At 36.3% G+C, this 22,772-nt stretch overlaps 1 protein-coding gene across 1 annotated transcript; it reads left to right on the plus strand.

Moving 5' to 3' along the window:
* Positions 1-4,527: 4,527 nt before the first annotated feature.
* LOC102625953 (sodium/proton antiporter 1-like) lies at positions 4,528-21,953 on the plus strand. The gene is made up of 10 exons (XM_025102159.2): positions 4,528-4,789; positions 4,915-5,043; positions 18,825-19,001; positions 19,255-19,361; positions 19,764-19,884; positions 20,623-20,684; positions 20,795-21,097; positions 21,209-21,503; positions 21,586-21,707; positions 21,804-21,953. The coding sequence occupies exons 1-10, from the start codon at positions 4,529-4,531 to the stop codon at positions 21,874-21,876; spliced, it is 1,650 nt and encodes a 549-aa protein (XP_024957927.2). The 5' UTR covers position 4,528; the 3' UTR covers positions 21,877-21,953.
* Positions 21,954-22,772: the final 819 nt, after the last annotated feature.

The following is a 22,772-nucleotide window of genomic DNA, read 5'->3' on the forward strand; positions in this document are numbered from 1 at the left end:
ATAAAATCATATCTGCACATATAAGCAAATCAATGAATTGAAAGTTAACTTTCCAACAAGAGCAAAAATGTGAAACACTGAAATTGTTCATGCAAATCAATCAATGACATCAATTTTTCCAATATACTTATAATTAGCTCCCTATTTTACCTTTCATAAATCTTTACGATCTTAAAAGTGGACAAGACCTTTATAGAATTTCAATCTTAAGCTATTGATTATTTATCTTACATGTCTACATAATCTTATAACCGTTTGCTCTGATACAACAAATGTAACACCTCAAATTCACCCAACAATCTCAAGAGAAATTTGGAATGAAACTTGATAATATTAATCGTAACAATAATCATTACGATGTACCATAAATCAGAAAACAACAATCATTTCATAATCTAATATAAAACTCATAATCAGCTAAGTCATAATGCAATAATCACTTTCAATAAATAATCATTTAAGAGATCATTTATCAATAAAACCTTTCATTTGTTAAATTTGCTTGTGCCACGTAGTGTCACTTGTATTCCCCATAACTCGAATAGTAGTTCAGTATGTCACCTATATTTCTAATGACTCGGCCAGTAGTTCAGTCAGGGTACATTACCCCCACAATAATAATCAGTAGGTGCACACAATGCAGCTAGCTATTTAGTTATATTGGAACGGTAACTACAGACTATGAGCCAAAGTCTTAAATATAGTTTACAGTCTTTCAATTTCAGTCTTTCTGTGATATTTTGATAGAACACTCTTATAAGACATTGAATTGACCAAGATTAGCATTTTTTTTAAGAAAACCATTTATTGGAAACAAGTATTTTAAAGTTATTTTTAAAATAAAATTAAGAAACATTTTGAATAACTTCAAAACCATAAATTGCCAAATCCATTTGAAAAAAATTATTTTATTCACAAATATTTACATATATACTCATAATAAACATTATGTATGAATTTACTTACTTCAATCCAAAGCAAATCACTAATAACCCCTAACCACACGAGCTCATTCTTTGCCTATAATTATCAAGACAAGATTCTTATCAATATCTTATTCAATTCTGACTTTGATAGGAAAACCTAAAAATTCTTAGACCATGAACTCTTACTTAATCATATCAATTCACTAAACTACACTGCACTATCTTATAGGAGCTAATTTTAAACAAATTATAAATGTCGGAAAATCATAAATATCACAAAAAGCTACCGTGAACATGTTGGCATTCAATATAAAATTTAATAAGATTAATTAGTGTTCATAAACATCTCCAAAAATTGATTTTCCACAAAAATATCAAAATTGTCTAGTGATAATATAAACATATAACTGCTGATTAAAAAATTCATAACTTTAGTTATACATGTTCAAAAATAGTGATTCCAGTTTCAACGATTAAAGGAGAGAATAAAGAATTAATAGTCAAATTTATAAGGCATTTAGTAATGAAAAGTAACCCAAGCTTCCTTCAATATCTGCTCTCATAATTCTAAAAAACGCTTCGAGAACTATAGCAGCCCAACTCTATGATTTTTATAAAAAGCCAAAAATTTTGAATTTAAAACACATAAACTAGACTTATATGTGTAAAGTAATAAAAATTCCTAGAATTTTCAGAAGTTGTTTCAGTTATGAAATAAATTATTGAAGTGAGAATTACTACTGAAAATCAAAATTTTTTAGCACCAGTGTTCCAAATTCAAAAAATTAAAACAATTAATAAACAATGAATTTTTTAACAATAAACTTATGGATAGAAAGTTCAAAATGTTTAGTTTGATAAACTATAAAGTTTTGTGCATGAGACTTAGTGAAAATAGCAATCATATAACATTCAATGTACATTGTTCACAGTTTCTCAAGATAACATAACAACACTATTTTCACTTAATAACAACATAAGTTAATACATGATCAATCTTTCACAATTTTATCAACCAACACACACAAAATCATTCAATCAGTCACTTGAAATCACAATTAAACTAGAAGTTCAAAGAATTATTAATTTTTACCTTCCTTTAAGACAAAATCGAACTCAAGAACTTCTTTAATGGAAAATAGGAACACAATCAAAATCTTCCCCTCTTCTTATTGGAAAACGTGAGTTTGCTCTTGTATTTGCTGCTGCATTCTTTTTTTTATTAGCCTCTTAGGTTTTTGAAAAATAAAAATAACTTAAGAGGAGTTTTTATAAGCCAAGCATTATTAATATCCCTACCCATTAGGGATTTTATTTCCTTTCTTAATAAAGTATTTAATAAATTGAAAAAATAATTTAGTAATTTTAAAATTTAAAACACTCATCATTAACATAAAATACTAATATTTTCTGTAAAATACATATAAACTAAAATAATAGTAATAATAATAATAATAATAATAATAATAATAATAATAATAATAATACAAAATACGGGCTTTACATAATTTAACATTTCCAAAGACAGATCTTAAAAATATCTTGTTGAGAGTTTATGTATGTATCAAAACCTTGGAGTAAATAAATTTAAATAATATAAAATGTTTATTTTAGTTATTAGTTATTATATAAATACAACTAAAAGTATTTTATATATATGATTATATATGTGTAAATAAATTTTATTCAATATCATGTTCAATTCAATCATTTATATTCTTACAACTGTTTAATAGTAAGATTTACCGAACATACATACAACTGCTTTTAAATGTCAAATTACTTTTAAAAGTAAATTTTAGTAAACATTTAATTGAATCTCTTTCCAACTAATTACATTACTTTTAAAAGTAAATTTTAGTAAACATTTAATTGAATCTCTTTCCAACTAATTATTTTTATAGTATATTTAATAATAATTATTTTGAAAAGTACAATATTACCAAACGGGCCTTGCATGAAAAAAGACAAACGGGTCTTGGACAAAAAAAAGATAAGTGAATTTGAAAAAACTGCGAGTACCGTAGCACGGACATTTACTTTTTACTATTGTGCGTTTTCTTTGGGCTTCACGCCTTTTTGAAACTTCCCACCATCTTCGCGGGATACATGGCGCCAAATCAAAGTTTTGCATCATCAAGTCTACCTATAGCACAATTGATCAAACTAAAGAGACAAACTTGAAATCAAGAATAAGAATATCAGGTGAGGGACTACTACTTTTATATTTGAGGAAGAAACACGAGGCATTGTTTTTCTGGTGTCAAACTATTGAGTTGTTTAAGTGGAAATGAAGTTGTTTTTTTGCTTAAGTGCCGGCTCCAGATTGGCCGTCAGTTGCTGCAGGGCAATGGTGAAAAGTTATTGAATTGTTATATCAGTGTCTATTTGTTCATGGAGTATTGAGTTGAAGTGTATGCAGCAGGTCCTGGTTGGTTCTTAATTGTTAATAAGTGAATTGGATACAGAGCCGGCTCAATTATATTTGGGACCTTAGTTAAATAGTTTTAATTAGTTCTTCTTAAAATTTATAATATATATATATATATATATATATATATATATATATATATATATATATATATTATTAATTCAAAATCAATTTTTTAAACACTCTAAAATGTAAAATTATTAAATAAAATTCTATTCTACTGTTGTTAATCCATGAAATTTTAATTCAATTATAATATTTCCACTTATTTTTTTAACTCAAATTTTATCTTTTTTTTTACTACTCCTTTTCTAAATTAAATGAATTTTTCTATTCTTCTATTCTCTAAAGTTTTTCGATATAGTTTAATTTCAAAATAGATAAAACAAGCACACACAAAAAAAGTAGATGAATAAAAGAATATATTAAAAAAGAAATAAGAACAAATAAATAACACAACTAATTAAGAGAATAATAAAAAAATAAAATCTGAAATTTGAGATGAAATTATAAATTAACATATGTTTATATTAATTGTTTGAAAATTTGAGTAATGATCAATAGTCATAGAAATAGAGAGAACTATTAGATTTTTTCTTTTTCTTCTTGAGTGGAAAGTAGAGGAAGCAGGATTTTTTCCCTCTCTCTCTTTCTTTCTCTCAAACACCAAGAACATATCATGTTTTGATTGTTGGAGGAAAAATTTAATGGATAAGTAATAAAATGTGGGGCTTTTATAGAGGTTTAAAATGAATATAAAACTTTTGAAATATAACATATTAATTCTAACAATGAAATAGAGAATTTGTAGGATTGAAACTATTAATTTATCGGTTTTGTAGAAATTAAAACTACTAACTTTTGAAATATAACATATTAATTATAACAATAAAATAGAGAATTTATAGGATTGAAACTATTAATTTATCGGTTTTGTAGAAATTAAAACTACTAAGTACTACATTAAATAAACTTTATAGGAGTTTGATAGTTTATTTAAGAAAAGATAATTGCAAAATAATAATAAATTAAATGAATAATAATGACTTTTAAATTCACTTTCCCCTTTTATATACAAAATAATCATTTTGTGGAGCCTTCATGTAAAGTGGGACGCTAAACGACCACCTAAATTGCGTAGAGGTCGAGCAATTGGATATCACTGTGAATAATGTTGTTATCATTTATGTTGCATCTTTTGTCTTCCTGCCGGATGTATTGCTTCATATTGGCCCCTTTAGGTTGTAATCAGAAACCGGCATCATCATTTGGAGCACGTGTGATCCTTTTATGTTCACTTGAGGAAACAAACTCAATTGATTTTGAAGCCACTTACCAACCAAAGACTGATTTGCTGAAGGCTCTTGCAGTTTTTGCAGCAGCTATGACGGGGGCAGTTGCATTTGACCACTCATGGGTTGCCGCCAATCAGGTTTATCTTAATCTTGTTTCCAGGTTCAGACTGCTTAGATATATCTGAGTAGAAAAAGCGCGCATATTATTTTCAGTTGGTGTGGTGACATGTTTTAGTTGATCTGATCGGATTTCTCTATATAGGATCTTGCGATGGCGCTGTTATTTGGAATTGGATATACAGGGATCATTTTTGAAGAGTCTCTGGCTTTTAATAAAAGTGGAGTGGGACTATTGATGGCTGTGAGCCTATGGACAGTGCGAAGCATTGCAGTAAGATTCGTAATTTATACTAACCAATTGAAATTACTTCTGGGGCGATAATTGATCACTTAGCTGCTTACTCGTCATAGTCCCTCTTACTATCTATTGCTTTCATGTGTACCAAAACTTTATATATCTGTTGTTGCAGGCAAGTAAGCTGCTGTTCTTTGTTTTTGCTGCTGCTAGCACTCTAAGTTTCAGCTTTTCTTCAGCTTGTGATCTTCGTTTTCTTTATGTCTTCTTCGCTGCTTGACTTCTTTATGGCTTCTTTACTGCTCTGCTTCCTTCTTTCTCGCTCTGCTTTCTTGGCGCCTCCATGTTCCCTTCTTTCTTCCTTTTTTCCCTTCTCCCCCGTGTCCCTTCATCCTTAGCCTTTTACAGTGAATATGACAGCAGGTAACCAAGAACAGTTATATATATTACACTTTTCCAGCAACTATTTTTAACTGATATTATCCATGTCAATAATAACCTCACTTATTTTATTCACTAACAGTAGCCCCCCACGTTGTATTATATTTTGAAAGAAAATATAATACAATGTTTTGACAGTTGTTAATGAAAGTGTCACTTTCTCTAACTCATCTGTATTTATTTCGGGCACTGAAGAAAACAAGGTGAAGGCGTGAAGCAAGTTTGCCAATATGACTCGGATCTAGAATTTGCTACGCTCAAAACTTTAGGACGAAAATATAGGTATCATTAGATTAATTTTTTAGCCTAAGCTTTTAGATTGATCAAGGATCAATCTTTTAATTTCAAGTAAGGTTGGAGCCTTGAAAGTTAATTTTTTATAATTAATTTATAATCAACTTTTCAGCTGTTGAAGCTGGTAGGTTAATCAAGAATTTAACCTTTTAATTTAATGGCCGGCCGTTTAATCTCAAGTAAGGCTGGAGCCTTGAAAGTTAATTTTTTATAATCAACTTTGCAGCTGCTGAAGCTATAGGTTAATCATGGATTTAACTTTTTAATTTAATGACCATGAAATATAAATTAGTAGATTTACTTGTAATAAATTAAATCTATCATTTCAATCTTGCAAGTATAAAAATATTCATTTCCCATTAAGGAAGATCGTTGTTTTATTGATATACACGCGTATATTTGCAGCTCTTCCAGTTTAGCCATAAACTAATTGGAAGTTCTATGCATAGTAAATGCATAGACTGGTAGCATTCCGGGGCCTTGGGAGTTTTTCCCTTCCATGTCCGAGAGCCAGTAAGCACCTTTTGATCTGATTCCGACAATCTTATAAGGACATTTCCAATTTGGACCTAACTTTCCATAAATAGACTCTTGATTATTGTGGAAGATTTTCTTGAGGACTAAATTTCCTAAATGAAATTTTCTGTGTTTGACTTTTTCATTGAAGACTGACTTGGTTCTTTGATGATATGCTTCTAAACGGATCATCGCTTACTCTCTTTTTTATTCTATTAAATCTAGATCATGGTGAATTGATTGAGACTTTTTACTAGCATGTCATCAATGTAAACTTCCATTGTTCTTCCAATGAGTAGTTTAAAAATTCTATTGAATAATATTTGATAAGTTGCACCTACATTTTTTAATCCAAAAGGCATAACTCGATAAGAGTAGGTTCCCTTTTCAGCAGTAAATGATGTCTTGTCTTGATCTGGTTCATACATCTGGATCTGATTATAACCAAAATAAGCATCCATGAAGCTCATGAGTTGATGACCTGCCATAGAATTTACAAGTGAATCGATATTTTGAAGAGGAAAACTATTGTTGATGCCGAAATCTAGTCATGTTAGCGGCTTGATACCAGACCTTTGCGTCAGTATTAAATTTATTTGTTGGGGGAAGCAGCTTGTTAAACTCCAAGAAAATCCTTTGACCATTAGTAGATAATCCATGAGCCGATAATTGATGAGCTGCTGATTAGTGAGCACCGTGAGCAGACATTCTATGAGCAGATAACTAATGAGCAGATAACCCCTGAGCCTACGAGCACAAAGAACAATCAGGGGGTGTTGAAAGTTTTTTTGGTGAAAACCCTCTGACGCTTAAGTCAGGGATTTGGGTTTACATGAAAAAAACTCGTATCATAATTCATGTGGCTTAATTATGAATGCTTTAAACAAAAAGATTTAAGTAAATTTATGGGAAAAGAATGGAAAATAATCAATTTTAAATAAAAGGAAATGATGAGAAAAGGAGAAAATTTCTAGTGGTAGAGAGAGAAAAAGATCTAATGGATTTAATTGCCTAGAGAGAGAGAAAAAGAATCTCCCTTTCCCTCCCTTTCCAAGGGTTTTTATAGGAAATTATAGCGGTTTTTATCCTCTCCCCTAAAATTCTAAAAAAGACTACTAATTTTAAGCCCACTAAGAGTATGGTCCCTTATATTTCAAAGAAAAATAAGTGAGATTTATGAATGACTGAGTTGTGCTTCTTGGTAACCTCCTGGTCCAGGTGATCTGCTCAAGGTCACCAAATACTTTTCTGGTGGAGGTGATGAACTCTCCTAGTATAGGTAATGTGCTTGAGATCACCAAATAGCATTCTGGTCGAGATTATGTGCTCGAGGTGACCAAATAATCTCCTGGTAACCTATCAACTTTTTACTCACTTTTTACTTAGAAGAGAGCATGATAATGTATGAGCAAACACATTATCTTGGTCACCTTATTCTATTCCCCAAACAACTATTCTTTGGACAAGCTTTGTTCAAGCTGATGAAATCAATACAAATTCTCCACTTTCCATTCTTCTTTTTCACTAACACAACATTTGACAATCACTCTGCATAATGCAATTCTTTGAAAAAAAATTAAGTTTAACCATTTCTAATTATATGACTTGAACGCGTTCTAGAGCGAAATTTCTTTTCTTTTGTTTAACAGGCTTCATACTTGGGTCAATGTTCAAATGATCACAAGTTACTTCAGATCACACTCCAGTCATATCTTCGTGTTTCAATGCAAAAACATCACGATTCATTTGTAGAAGATTCAAGAATTGATCTTTTTTATTTGATTGTAAGAGTGAGCCAATTTGAACGTGTTCTTGGTTGTTTGGATTTATAAGAACAATACTTACATCTTCTATGGCTGGGCTTCTTGTTGATTCCAATTCTCTATTTTGTCGACCCATGCCGTTTGACTATAATTTCTATTAGCATCTTGTTAGGCCTGGTTTTCAAAATCTGAATCCTTTTTCTTAGTTTCTCTTAATGCTAGTATCGCACATGTCTAAGCTGTCACTTGATCTCCTCTAATTTTCCTCGTCCCGTAAATCTTCGGATAGTGTAAAACTTGATGATAAGTTGATGGTACAACTTTCATTCTATATATCCATTGTCTTCCTACTATTGTATTATACGGTGAAGTCACTTTCATGACAAGAAAGTTGGTTAACAAACTGTTGTTGGTTAAAAATTAGTATTTTTTTTTAAAAAAAAACTTTTAGGACCAATCTCACACAATACATAAGAATCCGTGATCTAAAAATTCATACCTTGACAATCTGAATTTGCTTTTTCGCTGAAGTAATCTAGGCTCTTAGATCACGATCCGTCACCACCACTCCTGTTTGATCACGATCTGTTACCACCAATCTTGTTAGATCACGATCCATCACCAATGATCTTCCAGGTTATGACTCAAGTTTGATCTGCACTTGACGTGTGGGCGCCTTTATCACCACTAAAAGCAACTAGCAAGAGAAAAATATTCCTCTCAAAATTAGAGAGAAAATATTCTTTTTCTCTGATCTGTATATTGTGGCTCTCCTTTCCTTTTAAAGAAAACAAACCCTTTTATATCTCTATTTGGTGGAAACCCTAGACTCCACATTTATATATTTTTTAATTCTATTAAATCAAATTTGATTTAAATTAAAAAAATAAACCAAAAGTGGCGTTACTTGTTCTTTGTTATAGGGGCCCACCTTGTAAAATAACATAAGGTCCCTTACACACAAGTATATTACATATAGCCTCCCACTAAATAATATATTAAGCTTTTAACTCAAATAGCTAGTTATCTTGCTTATTAATCAAATAGCGGCACAATCAATTAAATGACCTAACCCGGAGATCATATGGGTACATACAATAGTGGCTATAATAATTAAGCCTATAATTAAACTAGCCCACTTATTTAATTTCAAATATACTCCACTAAAAGATTGGAACTTACTTCCATAATTGTATGTTACCTAGGATAGTGTTCTCGAATAATACTTCGATCCATACCACATTGATTTCTTTACTTTATAATCATTTGTATTACATCGTTAATTAAATCGATATCTCAATTGTCCAATCAAGTTAATTACACCTTGTTCCTTGCTACTTACTGGTTTTCTCTAATAATCATTTTCAACATACTAAATATATTGACACATTCTGACCAGAGAATTTTATGATCAAGTGCCGAAAACCCATCAAGAGATGTGTTGTACAAATTCTATATTGTTAATCTATAACTTCAATAGTCATAATTGATCCCACCAAGATACCGGGTAATCTTAACTATAAGTGTGTGTCATGCCCATTGATAACTCAAATGGAATAACAATTACAATTTTGAAATTATAACTAACTAAAGATTAAGATTACAGTAAAATTAATGCCTATGAGATTTAATAAGTCTGAAAGTTATTACAAAGTTAATTAAATCATATTAGATCATATTCAATGTAGTCGTACTACATCAATAAATTTATACATGATTAAAACAAATCATTTAATGAATTTATTACAGTCTATAACTAAATAAAGTGCCCAACTTTATTTATTAAATGTGAACTAAATTTATTTAATCATAAGATAACTTGTATTTATGTTTGCTGTAAATCCACATAGTGATCACATAAATACATATAATATGAGTAAATGGACTTTACTCAAAATATTAATGCAATTAAGATACTTGAATAAAATGCTTCATTTATTTTATTAATCAAAAAAATTATTTATTACAATTAAATAAACACATATACTTTTAAAGAGCATATTTTCCCAACAACTGTATGGTACAGCAATGACTGGAAGTGTGACAACACCATCTGTATATGCAACCATTCCACTGAAACCTACCAATGGTTGTTCAAATGGTTTGATTTTATCTCGCTTTAAGTGCATTTTTCTGCAGTTGTGTCATAAAGTACGTTGACCAAACTTCTGTTATCAATCAAAATCCTTCTTATCAGACAATTTCCAATTTTGATTGAAATCACCAATGCATCATCATGTGGGGACTGAATTAGTTTAAGGTCTTGTGGCAAGAAACTAACTTCTGACTGTATGCCTATTGTTTTCAACAGATTTTGGGGTAGGAAAAGCCAAACCTATCTAGAATAATAAATTTGTATTTTTGGGGGAGATGGGGTACCTCACTGGTTTGTTGTGTATGGTGTGGTGTATTTAAAATTTGGGGGAGGTGAGAAGGGGAGATGGAGTGGTAACAATGGTGAAAAGTCAAAATCAAGAGAGGCGTCCTTCAAAATGAGCTTCACGCTTGCAAAACAATGAAATAGAGGTTAGAGGTGAAGCCGGAGTACCTCGGCGTTCACACTTTGACGCTCAAGTTAGCAAACTCAAGCTTTTATGGCAAAGAGAGCTGGCTAGCCCTCTGTAAATTAGGGTTTAAGGTTGAAGAAAACCTATTTTTTGGAGTGTGAGTGTTAATGATAAGTGAGAGACCTCCTCGATAATGAAACCTAGGCGCCTTTATATATGGAGTACCTCAGCCGCCACGTGGCGTACTCTTTTTGGCTAACGTCCTTTTTCCTTTTTATGATTTTTGGGCCGTTATGTGCATGTTTGCGGCGTATCTCATCTTTTGGAAACCTGGCGCGCGCTGGAGAGTGATCCAAGGTACCTCTGCAGTAGCTGTCGGGTAGGCGGCTGAAGACTACTGTCCTTGGGACAATGTCCTTTACTTTTAGCAGAGGTGACAGGCGGCTGCCCCCCCTTTTAGCACGACATTTTTTATTTCTAATTTTGAAAAAATCGAATAATATCTTTTAAGAGGTAGAGACGTTTCTCATGGCAGATATTTTCAGAGGATTCTCTTACATTCGATCTGCCAGGTACCTCTAGTTACGCGGGGTACCTCAATTTATGGGGGATATCTCTAATTTTGCGGGGTACCTCTATTTGTGCAGGGTACCTTGAATCATGCCAGGTATCTCAGATTGTGCGGGGTACCTCTAATTGTGCGGGATACTTCTATTTGCGCATGGTACCTTGAATCATGCCGGGTACCTTAGATTGTGCGGGGTATCTCTATTTGCGCAGGGTACCTTGAATCATGCCGGGTACCTCAAATTGTGCGGGGTACCTCAGATTATGCGACGTACCTTAGATTGTGCAGGGTATTCTATTTGCGCAAGGTACCTTGAGTCATGCGGGGTACCTCTAATCAGGCCAGGTACCTCTAATCGTGCTGGCAACCTCTAATCATGCGGGGCACCTCTAATCAGGCTGGGTACCTCTAATCACGCCAGGTACCTCTAATCATGCGGGGTACCTCTAATCAGGCTGGTTACCTTAGATTGTGCGGGGTACCTCAGATTATGCGGGGCACTTCTATTTGCTCAGGGTGCCTTGAATCATGCCGGGTATCTCAGATTGTGCGGGGTACATCAGATTATGCGGGGTATCTCAGATTGTGTGGGTTACCTCTAATCGTGCGGGGTAACTCTAATCATGTCGGGTACCTCGGATTGCACTGAAGTTATTCCATTCGTTCACACGTGGCGCTCTGCTATCTTTCTTATTTTTCCCCCAAACAACATCTCCATAGTTTCTTTTGGCGAGAAGTTTTGGAGGCAAAAGAAACTTACATAAAAAGTAGGAGTGACACGTGGCGATATGATATTTAGCTCGATGGGTAACTGAATAGAAGACGCCTCTAGGGGTACCCTAAGAACCCAAAAAGGGAATATGGGCTCCCTTTCCTCGGAAATGGCTACCATTTTGGACATGTTGGAAAGGACAGAGTTAATTGATCAAAATTTTTTCATCTATTTCTGGGGAAGAACACCAAATACGGGTAGGGGGTACCATTAGGGTACCCCACCATTATCCATAGTTTGTTTTCTAGTGACTACAATGTATAAATCGCTCTAGTGAAGGCTTCAATGCATTCTTTGGGCATTTAAAAAGCAATTATTTGATTATCTTGGATCCACCTTATTTAAGGGTACCTTTCCTTCATGTTCTTCGAAGACAAAAATAAAATCACAGGGCTTCCTTCCTTGCAACTTCAGAGGTACCATCGATAGAAAAACATAGTCGACAATATTTTTAAGCGTATCATGATCGAGGAATGGAGTGTTGATCTGGGGTTGGTGGTGCCAAGAGTGGAGAAGATGGTAGATGAACCGGCTATCTTGAAGGCGATTGACGATATCGGGGCTCCCAACACATCTTGGTTTAAAAGCCCATTGAGATCAGCTGAGGTACCTCAGATGAGGTATCTATAAGGTACTCCTGACACTGACCCTTGTGTTTTTGCTACTTTTAGCACTTTTGTTGATCCCCTCATCCTAAGGGATGAAGCTGAAGATAACCATCCTGTTGTGTAACCTTGTTCGGCATTACTGACAATGTGTATGGGGTACCCTAATGCTTGGATATCCTTTGAGCTATCTGTTACTTCATGGCGGAATAACCCAATTTCATGAAATATATGACGTTTCCTCCAGATATGCTTGTCGCTTATCTTAAGCTTTCTTAGGGTTCCTCCTGGTGTATCTGAGGAATATCTTTCTGGCGTGGGGTACCTTTAATCAGCGTATGGCAATTTTCATAGAAATGCTTGCCGTAAATCTTCACAAAACTTGTTGCGATTCCTTTTGAGAGATGATGGAAAACCTCATGATCCACCATTCACTCTAAATCAAATATGCAAGACAAATAGTAATAAAGGTGGCTGCTCGCCTACCCTTATACAAAATGGTCGAAAATCTCATGATCTGCCATTCGCATGGAATCAAATAGACAACATAGATTGAGATAAAGGTAGCTACTCGCCTACCCTTATGCGAGATGGTTGAAAACCTCATGATTCACCATTCGCATGGAATCAAATAAACAATATAAATTGAGATAAAGGTGGCTGCTCGCCTACCCTTATGCGAGATGGTCGAAAAATCATGATCCACCATTCGTATGGAATCAAACATGGCGAACAAATAATGATAAAGGCGGCTACTAGCGTGCCCTTTTGCTGGGTCTACTGTTGAGTAGATTATTATAGCATTTCAAGCTACTCATCCATATCAAAAAATCGAGAGGCAAATAAAAGAGCACACATCAAACTTTGTAAAGAAAATGCATTCACAAAGAGTGGCGATATAGATCATTATATGACATTATTTTGTTATCCTAAGGAGAATATGGGGAATCTCGGGATCACTTGTTATTGTCATTAAAGGCTTAGGAAATTGACCAGTTTGGGGTACACTCTGGATACCCCACATAGCCAAGCATATATTTCAAACATACAAGCATTAAAGAAAACAAACAAAATAAGCAGAAGGGGGTAGAGTGTTATTACTTTACTAGTAGTATGACTTTTCTTTGTTGTTCTTCTAAAAGGTTGGAGCCTATTTTGATGGTCTTTATTAGATCGATGGCGCAAATCGAGACTGAAATTGGGTCTTCAACCGGGGTACCCCATTTTTCATCTTTGGGTATTCGAGGATCCAAAAGTGCCTCCAATTCACATTTGGGCTTAATCTGGTCCCCGTGGGGTATCCCCGCATAACTCTAGAGTAACCAGTTATGGGGTACCCCACCACCAATGCCTCGGTGGTGGCTCTTGCTGCTTTGGTGGCGGCGATCTTAGAGGTTGAGGTACCCGTGAGATACCCTGAGTGTTAAACACTCGTCCCTACGGAGCAACCCATGGAGGGCTCTGCAATCGAGGTACCCTTGGTATTAGGGCTTCCATCCTCTTGGACTTCTCCTTGTTCTTTGTAACATCGGCCTTATCTTCTTAGCGCTTCAATTGGAATTTCTCGTCTATCTCCACCTGCTGCAACGCCTGGGAACGGGCTTCCCCATATGAAAGTGGGCGCTTCTTTTGAAAAGAACGCCATAACTTGCCCAACCGTAAATTTTTCTCAAAATGGGTCAATGTGTATTGGTTTCCAAATTCTCTGGTTTGTAGCACCTCTTGGTGGAAACGACTCACATACTCCGCCAAAGGCTCAGCTTCCCCTTGCTTAATAAAGGCAAGTTTGGAGGCTGCCCTATCTTGAGTGGAAGTATAGGAAACCTCTTTAGTGAATTCGGATAACAATTGGTGTAGGAAAGATATGCTACCCACTTTCAAAGAGCGAAACCATGACTTCGCGGGGCCCATGAGTGTGTGTGTAAACATTCTACACATGGCGTCATCTACACCCTTGATAAGTATTTGGTCGCGGTATAGCTTAGCATGCTCTGAGGGATTAGTGATACCCGAGTATTGGGGTACCTGAGGCATAGTGAACGTTTCGGGAAGAGCTGCCGTCCGAATTTCTATAGTAAATGGCGATTGGTAGGTCATTGGTGTTGGAGCAGCTGTGGTGTTTTGCTTCTCGGAGAGGAGCTTCACTTGGGCTTTCAGGTTCTCTATTTTTTCCACAAGTGCGAGGGGTACCCTCAGGGTACCTGATGATGTTGCTGCCATTTGAGAAGCCCTTTTGACGTTTAACTTTTCACGGAGATCCTCGTGGGCACGTTTTGCACGCCTTAGACCCTGGCTGCTCCGAGAATTGCAAGAGGCGGTGGAACGCTCGTCTCGGGAGCCCACGGTTTAAAACTTAGAATGGGTACCTGATGGCCCATATTTTGGCTTGCTGGCCTCGGGTACCTCTTTTCTGACCATAGCTTGTTGGTCCGTTTGAGATGGGGGAGCATCTAGTGTCACCGGTGGAAGTGAACTTTTGGGTGCTCGAGATCCAACCGCCCTAAGTAGTGCATGGGCAAGATCCTCAAAACGCTTATGAGAGATAGGTTCCTCATCTTGGCGAATACCCGTCGATTGCTTGATACCCTTGCCCTTGCTGAGGCGAGCTACCCTTCTTGCGGGATCACTACCTTCCCCACTGCTGTCATCTCCCACCCTTGTAGGATCCACCATTAAACCTTCGGGAGGTACGTCGGGTGCCATGTATTGAAGTACACACAACAACTAGTTTGGTAACCGTTGTAGAGGCTTTTTGTGCGCCTCCCCACAGACGGCGCCAATTATTTTCAACAGATTTTGGGGTAGGAAAAGCCAAACCTATCTAGAATAATAAATTTGTATTTTTGGGGGAGATGGGGTACCTCACTGGTTTGTTGTGTGCGGTGCGGTGTATTTAAAATTTGGGGGAGGTGAGAAGGGGAGATGGAGTGGTAACAATGGTGAAAAGTCAAAATCAAGAGAGGCGTCCTTCAAAATGAGCTTCACGCTTGCAAAACAATGAAATAGAGGTTAGAGGTGAAGCCGGAGTACCTCGGCGTTCACACTTTGACGCTCAAGTTAGCAAACTCAAGCTTTTATGGCAAAGAGAGCTGGCTAGCCCTCTGTAAATTAGGGTTTAAGGTTGAAGAAAACCTATTTTTTGGAGTGTGAGTGTTAATGGTAAGTGAGAGACCTCCTCGATAATGAAACCTAGGCGCTTTTATATATGGAGTACCTTAGCCGTCACGTGGCGTACTCTTTTTGGCTAACGTCCTTTTTCCTTTTTATGATTTTTGGGCCGTTATGTGCATGTTTGCGGTGTATCTCATCTTTTGGAAACCTGGCGCGCGCTGGAGAGTGATCCAGGGTACCTCTGCAGTAGCTGTCGGGTAGGCGGCTGAAGACCACTGTCCTTGGGACAATGTCCTTTACTTTTAGCAGAGGTGACAGGCGGCTGCCCCCCCTTTTAGCACGACATTTTTTATTTCTAATTTTGAAAAAATCGAATAATATCTTTTAAGAGGTAGAGTCGTTTCTCATGGCGGATATTTTCGGAGGATTCTCTTGCATTCGATCTGCCGGGTACCTCCATTTACGCGGGGTACCTCAATTTATGGGGGGTATCTATAATTGTGCGGGGTACCTCTATTTGCGTAGGGTACCTTGAATCGTGCCAGGTACCTCAGATTGTGCGGGGTACCTCTAATTGTGCGGGATACTTCTATTTGCGCATGGTGCCTTGAATCATGCCGGGTACCTCAGATTGTGCGGGGTACCTCTAATCAGGCCAGGTACCTCTAATCGTGCTGGCAACCTCTAATCATGTGGGGTACCTCTAATTAGGTCGAGTACCTCTAATCATGCCGGGTACCTCTAATCATGCGGGGTACCTCTAATCATGTCAGGTACCTCAGATTGCACTGAAGTTATTCCATTCGTTGACACGTGGCGTTCTGCTATCTTTCCTATTTTCCCCCCAAACACCCATGTTGACGCATTTCTTTGAGAGTTCTTCAGGAGTTTCAATTACTCTTTTTTTGCAATATAGCTTCCTATCTTTGCTCATGTGCATTTCCAGAGGTAAGGAAGCTGTAACAGTATTAACTATTTGCTCTGGTTCCGATGTCGAATTTTCAATTTGATCTTTCTTCAAGAAATTATTTTGGTTTTGGTGCTGCTTATCTTCGACTTTTAGAAACTCTTTCAACTGGTCCTTGGAAATTAATTCTTCAATTTCTTCAAAGCTTTAAAATCTTTTGCATAATGCCCACAATCTTTATGGAAGGCACAATATTTGGTGGTATCTCTATTTTGGTTTTTGGCCATTGGTGTTGATCTTTTTAACCATGGTTCAACTTTTATTTCGTTTTCAGGAAACCTTTGCTCTTGATTGTTGGTTTTGTTGAATTTTGATGCAAGACCCTTCTTTCCTTCTTCTAGAGTTGCATACTTCTGTGCCGGATTACCAGATCCTACATACAACTTGGTTTATTTTTTTACTAGATATTTAAAAAGCGGGTGATTTGATGGAAGTCCTCGCTTAAAATCCATTATTGCAAGCTGGTCATACAGTTTTCAACCTTGGCAGATTCTAATCTAAACCTTCGGATATAATCTTTCAATGTTTCTGCATGTCCCATTTGCACTGTAAACAAATAATCTGATCCTTTCTTCATGTCTCGATAAGTTGAATATTGCACTATAAATGCTGAACATATCTCTGTAAATTAGTGTATGGAATTTGAAGGTAAGCTGTGATACCAATTTAATGCTGGACCATCAAGATTGGAGGGGAAGATACGGCGCATTCAAAGCATCGTCATGCTCATACAAAGCCATTGTCTGCTTATTATGTCTGACGTGGTTGATTGGATCTGACATTCCATTATAAAACCTGAATCTTGGCGTAACGAATTTTTTTGGAAGTTGAATTTCCATAACTTTTTTGCTGAGAGGGGAATTTGCGGCCAGCAATATCTCATCTTCAAGGCGTAACATTTTTGAATTGATGATGCGCTTTACTTTTTTCATCTTTTGCTCTATTAATTTCTCAGAATACTTGGAATGTAGTTTGTTATTCCGTGGTGTCTTGGAACTGGATGATGATGTCTCGTCACTTTCAGTTGTTGAAGTTGAAATTGGAGATTCGTTTTGGCGATTTCGAATTCTCCTTTTCAAGTTCTTATGGGGATTTTCCTGAGTTAATTCTATATGTTTTCCATTCGTCAACTCCAACGGATGGCTCACTGATTTTTCATTTGTATGTCGCGGGCTCTTCTTTGTTTAATTGATTCAACTGTGCCCGATCTCTTTCATTTGTTGTTCCAGAGTTTCCGTAGGATGTTGTTTTAATGAAGCTTCAATCTGGATCAAACTCTGATTTTGTAGTGATAATTGTTCTTGAGGTGCTAAGAACGAATCAACCCAAGTTCCTTCCTGAAGAATTTCCGTCCCGTGTTCCCCGGGATTGTTGGTTCTTGCGATGGTTCCGCCTTATGAATTCTTGTAGTTTGAAAGCTAAATATTGTGTAAGCTCTGAGAATTGCGCTTTGAGTTTGTTAGAATCGCCGATCAATGAAAGCACCAATTGTTGTTGGAAACAAATAAGCTGCTGTTCTTTGTTTTTGCTGCTGCTAGTCCTCTCAGTTTCAGCTTTTCTTCAGCTTATGATCTTCGGTTTCTTTATGTCTTCTTGGGTGCTTGACTTTTATGGCTTCTTGCTTGACTTCTTTATTGCTCTGCTTCCTTCTTTCTCGCTCCGCTTTCTTGACGCTTCCATGTTCCCTTTCTTCCCGGTGTCCCTTTAGCATTTCATAGTGAATATAACAGGAGCTTCAACCAATGCAGGTGTCAACCAACAACATTTATATATATTTCTAATTGATATTATCCATTTCAACAATAACCTCACTAATTTTATTCACTAACAATATTTATAGAGGTTTAGCATGTATTCAGCTTTTGCTTTTCATTCTGTCGATATTGTATCATAGATTGAGAACCTACGTTGCCTGTAGATTTTCTTTTACAATTATTTTCTTATTTTAATGGCTTTAATGGCATTCTATTATAGATTTTAGCTTAATAGGTTTATTAATGACTGCATGTTGTTCGTGGAGTAACAAAATTTGAAGAAGATCCAAGGAGCTGTTGCTTCAAATAAATTTTATTACCATCTTCTGATGATGCTGGCAATGTTTCCTTTTACTTGATTTTCAACATTCATTATTGCTTGAACATTATAATTAAGTACTATTAATAAGACCAGTGTAAGCTATTTATTTTGAGGGTTTTCTTTTTCCTCCTAAATATGTATTCCTGTTTCTCTGGTTTTGTTATCTGGAGTTTAACTTATTCGATTTTCTTGGGTAGGCTCCTTCGACTGAAATCGCTGTGTCAGAGTTGTCTCGTGCATCTGCAGAAGTCAGTGAAATAGTTTTTTTCTTGCTTGGTGCGATGACCATCGTAGAGATAGTGGATGCTCATCAAGGATTTAAGCTGGTTACCGACAATATAACTACTCGAAAGCCTCGTAGTCTGCTTTGGGTGGTGGGTGCTCTTTCTGCTGCATGGCCAGATTTGCAAATGCTCTGTTCACGATGTTTTGGTAGCAACTAGACAAAAATTCCATATTGCTTCTGTGAAACCTTTCTTTCAGTGCACTGTAACCATAACAGGCTGGGAGATCCGGCATCTTGGGAAATGCTTGCATCTTAGCAGTTTAGCTACCCTTTCTGCTGTATGCTTCTCAAATCTTGCCTGACGAGTAACGGCATTTGACCTTTTATTCTGAAAATTGCAGGTTGGCTTTGTGAGCTTTTTCCTTAGTTCAATCCTTGACAACCTGACAGCTACCATTGTCATGGTTTCTTTGGTGAGGAAACTAGTGCCTCCCTCAGAATACCGCAAGTAAGTGCTGGCTCTTGTACATTCTTTTCTGACATGCTAAAGGTATTCTTGAGTACTTCCTGCTCCTGATGCTAGTCTTTATGATGTCTTGATATTCATAATTTCCTATTCTATTTTTAATAAGATATTGCCAAATGTTTGGTTGTCCGAGTCTAATAATAGGGACGTTTTTATGTTTCCTAAGACGCCTTCATTCCTTGTAGTCATCATATATCGACTTACATGCCTTTAAAATGTTCACTTTTTCCTGTAAATTGCTTCTGGCTTTTTGTTGCTGCCTTCTAATGGAATCTGTTAAGTCAACTTTTTGTTAGTTCTCTTAAGCGCTTTGTTCTTCAAGAAGAAATGAACTATCGCTTGGCTCATTGACGCTGCACTGACATATTTGGATTTTTTCTGTAGGCTTCTTGGAGCTGTTGTTGTAATAGCAGCAAATGCCGGTGGTGTATGGAGTCCAATTGGGGATGTTACCACTACCATGTTATGGATACATGGTCAGATATCTACATTGCCAACAATGAAGGTCTTTTCTCTTCATTTTCTAGCCCAATCATCTGCTTCTTATGCATGATAGTAATGGTATTGTCTGCGATTAATATCTTCATTTTCTTGATAGATATTAAAAAATTACTAGAAAGTAGATAAAATGAACTTCTGAAGTTCTGGGGAAACGAGAAATGGACAGACTTTTTCTAGTTTTCAAATTGCGCACTGCTAGTTTAATAAGTACGATTGGGACATTATAAATTGCAACCTTTGCTCCCTCTAACAGAACAACACATTCCTTAAATGCCTCGATGTATACTTTCCTGTTACTCTGTCTCTCTCACTGACCCTCCCTGGACAAGTCTGTGAAGTACTGCACAGAATCCTACAATGAACTCTTCCAAGTTGAACTATGTAGCTGAAAGTTTGGATGGTTAAGTTCAATTGCAAAGTTTTAGTTAACTCTGTTGCTAAAGAGAATGATAGATCTTACATTTCTTCAGATGTTAACTTCGAAGTAGGTTGAGATCAAGTGCTCACAGATTTGGAAAATCAGCTTGATAATTATAATGTGAAGATGAATCACAGTAAACATCACGTCATGCATGAGGCTTGTCCAAGAGTTTAACACTATCCACACAACATCTTAATGCCCTTGAAATATACTCATCTGGGCATGCTTCGACTGTCTCACATGACATGGACATTAGATAATCTTTTTGTCTCCTTGGATACAATTTTGTTTCACGCACATAAATGTTTTCTGTGCTCGCAGAGTTTGTTTATACCTTCGGCTGTTTCTCTAGCTGTTCCACTGGCTCTTTTGTCCCTGACTAGGTACTCTTCTTGATTTGTTAAACCAAAGCCACGGAATTTGAATTTTGGAAAGATTTGGTTAAAATCATCTCACACGATTAAATGATTTGAGTTTCTCTTCTTCAATTCAGTGAAGTTAATAGGAAAGGACAGGAGTCTTCCAATGTTTTGGCATCTGAACAAATGGCACCTAGAGGACAGCTCGTTTCCACTGTGGGTACTGGGGCACTGATTTTTGTTCCAGTGTTCAAGGCACTTACTGGTTTGCCTCCTTATATGGGTATTCTGCTTGGACTTGGAGTTCTTTGGATCCTGACAGATGCTATTCATTACGGTGAATCGGAAAGGCAGAAGTTGAAGGTACCACAGGCTTTATCACGGATCAACATGCAAGTGCCCCTTTTCTTTCTTGGGATCCTTTTGTCCGTGAGCAGGTACAGAAACAAATCCTAATTGGTTTTCTGTTTCCCTTTAGACACAGGACAGAAGATTACGTGTGCCATTAGAAGACCCCTAATTTGAAATTCTGAATTCTTATTCTCCAGCCTGGAGGCAGCAGGTCTTATGCGGAAAATTGGAAATTATCTTGATGCTCATATTCCAAATATTGACCTGATTGCTAGTGCAATCGGTGTCGTATCAGCAGTAATAGACAACGTTCCACTAGTTGCAGCAACAATCGGGATGTATGATCTCACCTCTCTCCCACAGGATTCTGAGTTCTGGCAGCTGATAGCATATTGTGCTAGTACCGGTGGGTCCATGCTTATTATTGGCTCTGCTGCTGGAGTTACATTTATGGGAATGGAAAAGGTGGACTTCTTTTGGTATTTCCGGAAGGTAATTGCTGAAGCTTTATGCTATCTTCTTGGCTCAAAATTCCATTTTCTATTTACTATCAGAGCCATTCTCCTTTATGCAGGTAAGTGGCTTTGCTTTTGCTGGTTATGCTGCTGGTATTGCCGCCTATTTAGCAGTTAACAGCCTTCATTTCTCCCTACGCGCAACTCTTGCTCAGGCGCCTATCCAATGCAGTTTGAATAGGTACAATGATTTCGCTGGAATGCAGTTCATACGGTTAGCATGATTCTAGGAAATAAATATACAAGTTCATACGGTCTGATTACTCTTTCATGCTAGGTGTGTTTCCATTGAATTGTTCGCTATGAGACCTCAAAGTAAAATATTTGTGCATTCTCTTTCAGAAAGTTGATGGCTCTAATCAAACAACTGTAATCGATTGTGGTTGGACACGCATAGTTTAAAAATTATTACACTACAGTGTTTACTAAACACTTTCTTCGTTGTAATTTGAAATTAATAAATTAATATATAATTTTAACAAAATCTTTTCTTTTACTGTTACAATTTTTTTTTTCCATTGTAATTTAAAAATCATTACACCCCAATACTAGTTTTAACCTTACTAATTTTGTGTCATCTTTGGCTAGCTTTAACCACGAGCAACAGAAACGTATATCCAAAACTGATGGAGAACCAATCAACCATCCATGAAAGGTAGCTAGAAACAAGTAGAACTATAAAGAAAACTTCAATTTGAAATGATAACAACTCCATTAAGGTACACAACAAACCTTTCTTCGCAAAGCACAATTAATTATTCATTTTATCTTTACTAAAACGACCAGCCTAACAAAGAATGGTAAAATGAAAGTCCTCAAAATCGGGCACTTTCTCTCTCAGACGACGGAAAAAATAATAGCATAAAAAATTTGGATGCTGCGACACAGTACAACTTAAGGAAAACAAACACTTCAATGGCAGGAACATCACCATTTTTTTTCAATTGCTGCGTTGGTCATCCACTCCAATTGAGTGTTTGCTGGCTTTTAATACTTTGAAAGAGATGCTAGTTTCAGCTCCGATTATTATTGCACTAGATTGGGATCTACCTTTTGAGTTTATGTGTGATGCTAGTATGCTATTAGAGCAGTTTTGGGACAATAGAATGATAACATGTGCATGTCATTTACTATACAAGTCAAACTCTAACAGACGCGCAAGCGCAATTGAACATAAGGCAGATTGGGTTATGATGATTTTGAACTTTGACATGCAAGCGGAAGGAGAGAAGAGATTGATCTTGCT

This window comes from Citrus sinensis, chromosome 8 (assembly GCF_022201045.2).
Source record: "Citrus sinensis cultivar Valencia sweet orange chromosome 8, DVS_A1.0, whole genome shotgun sequence".
NCBI lineage: Eukaryota > Viridiplantae > Streptophyta > Magnoliopsida > Sapindales > Rutaceae > Citrus > Citrus sinensis.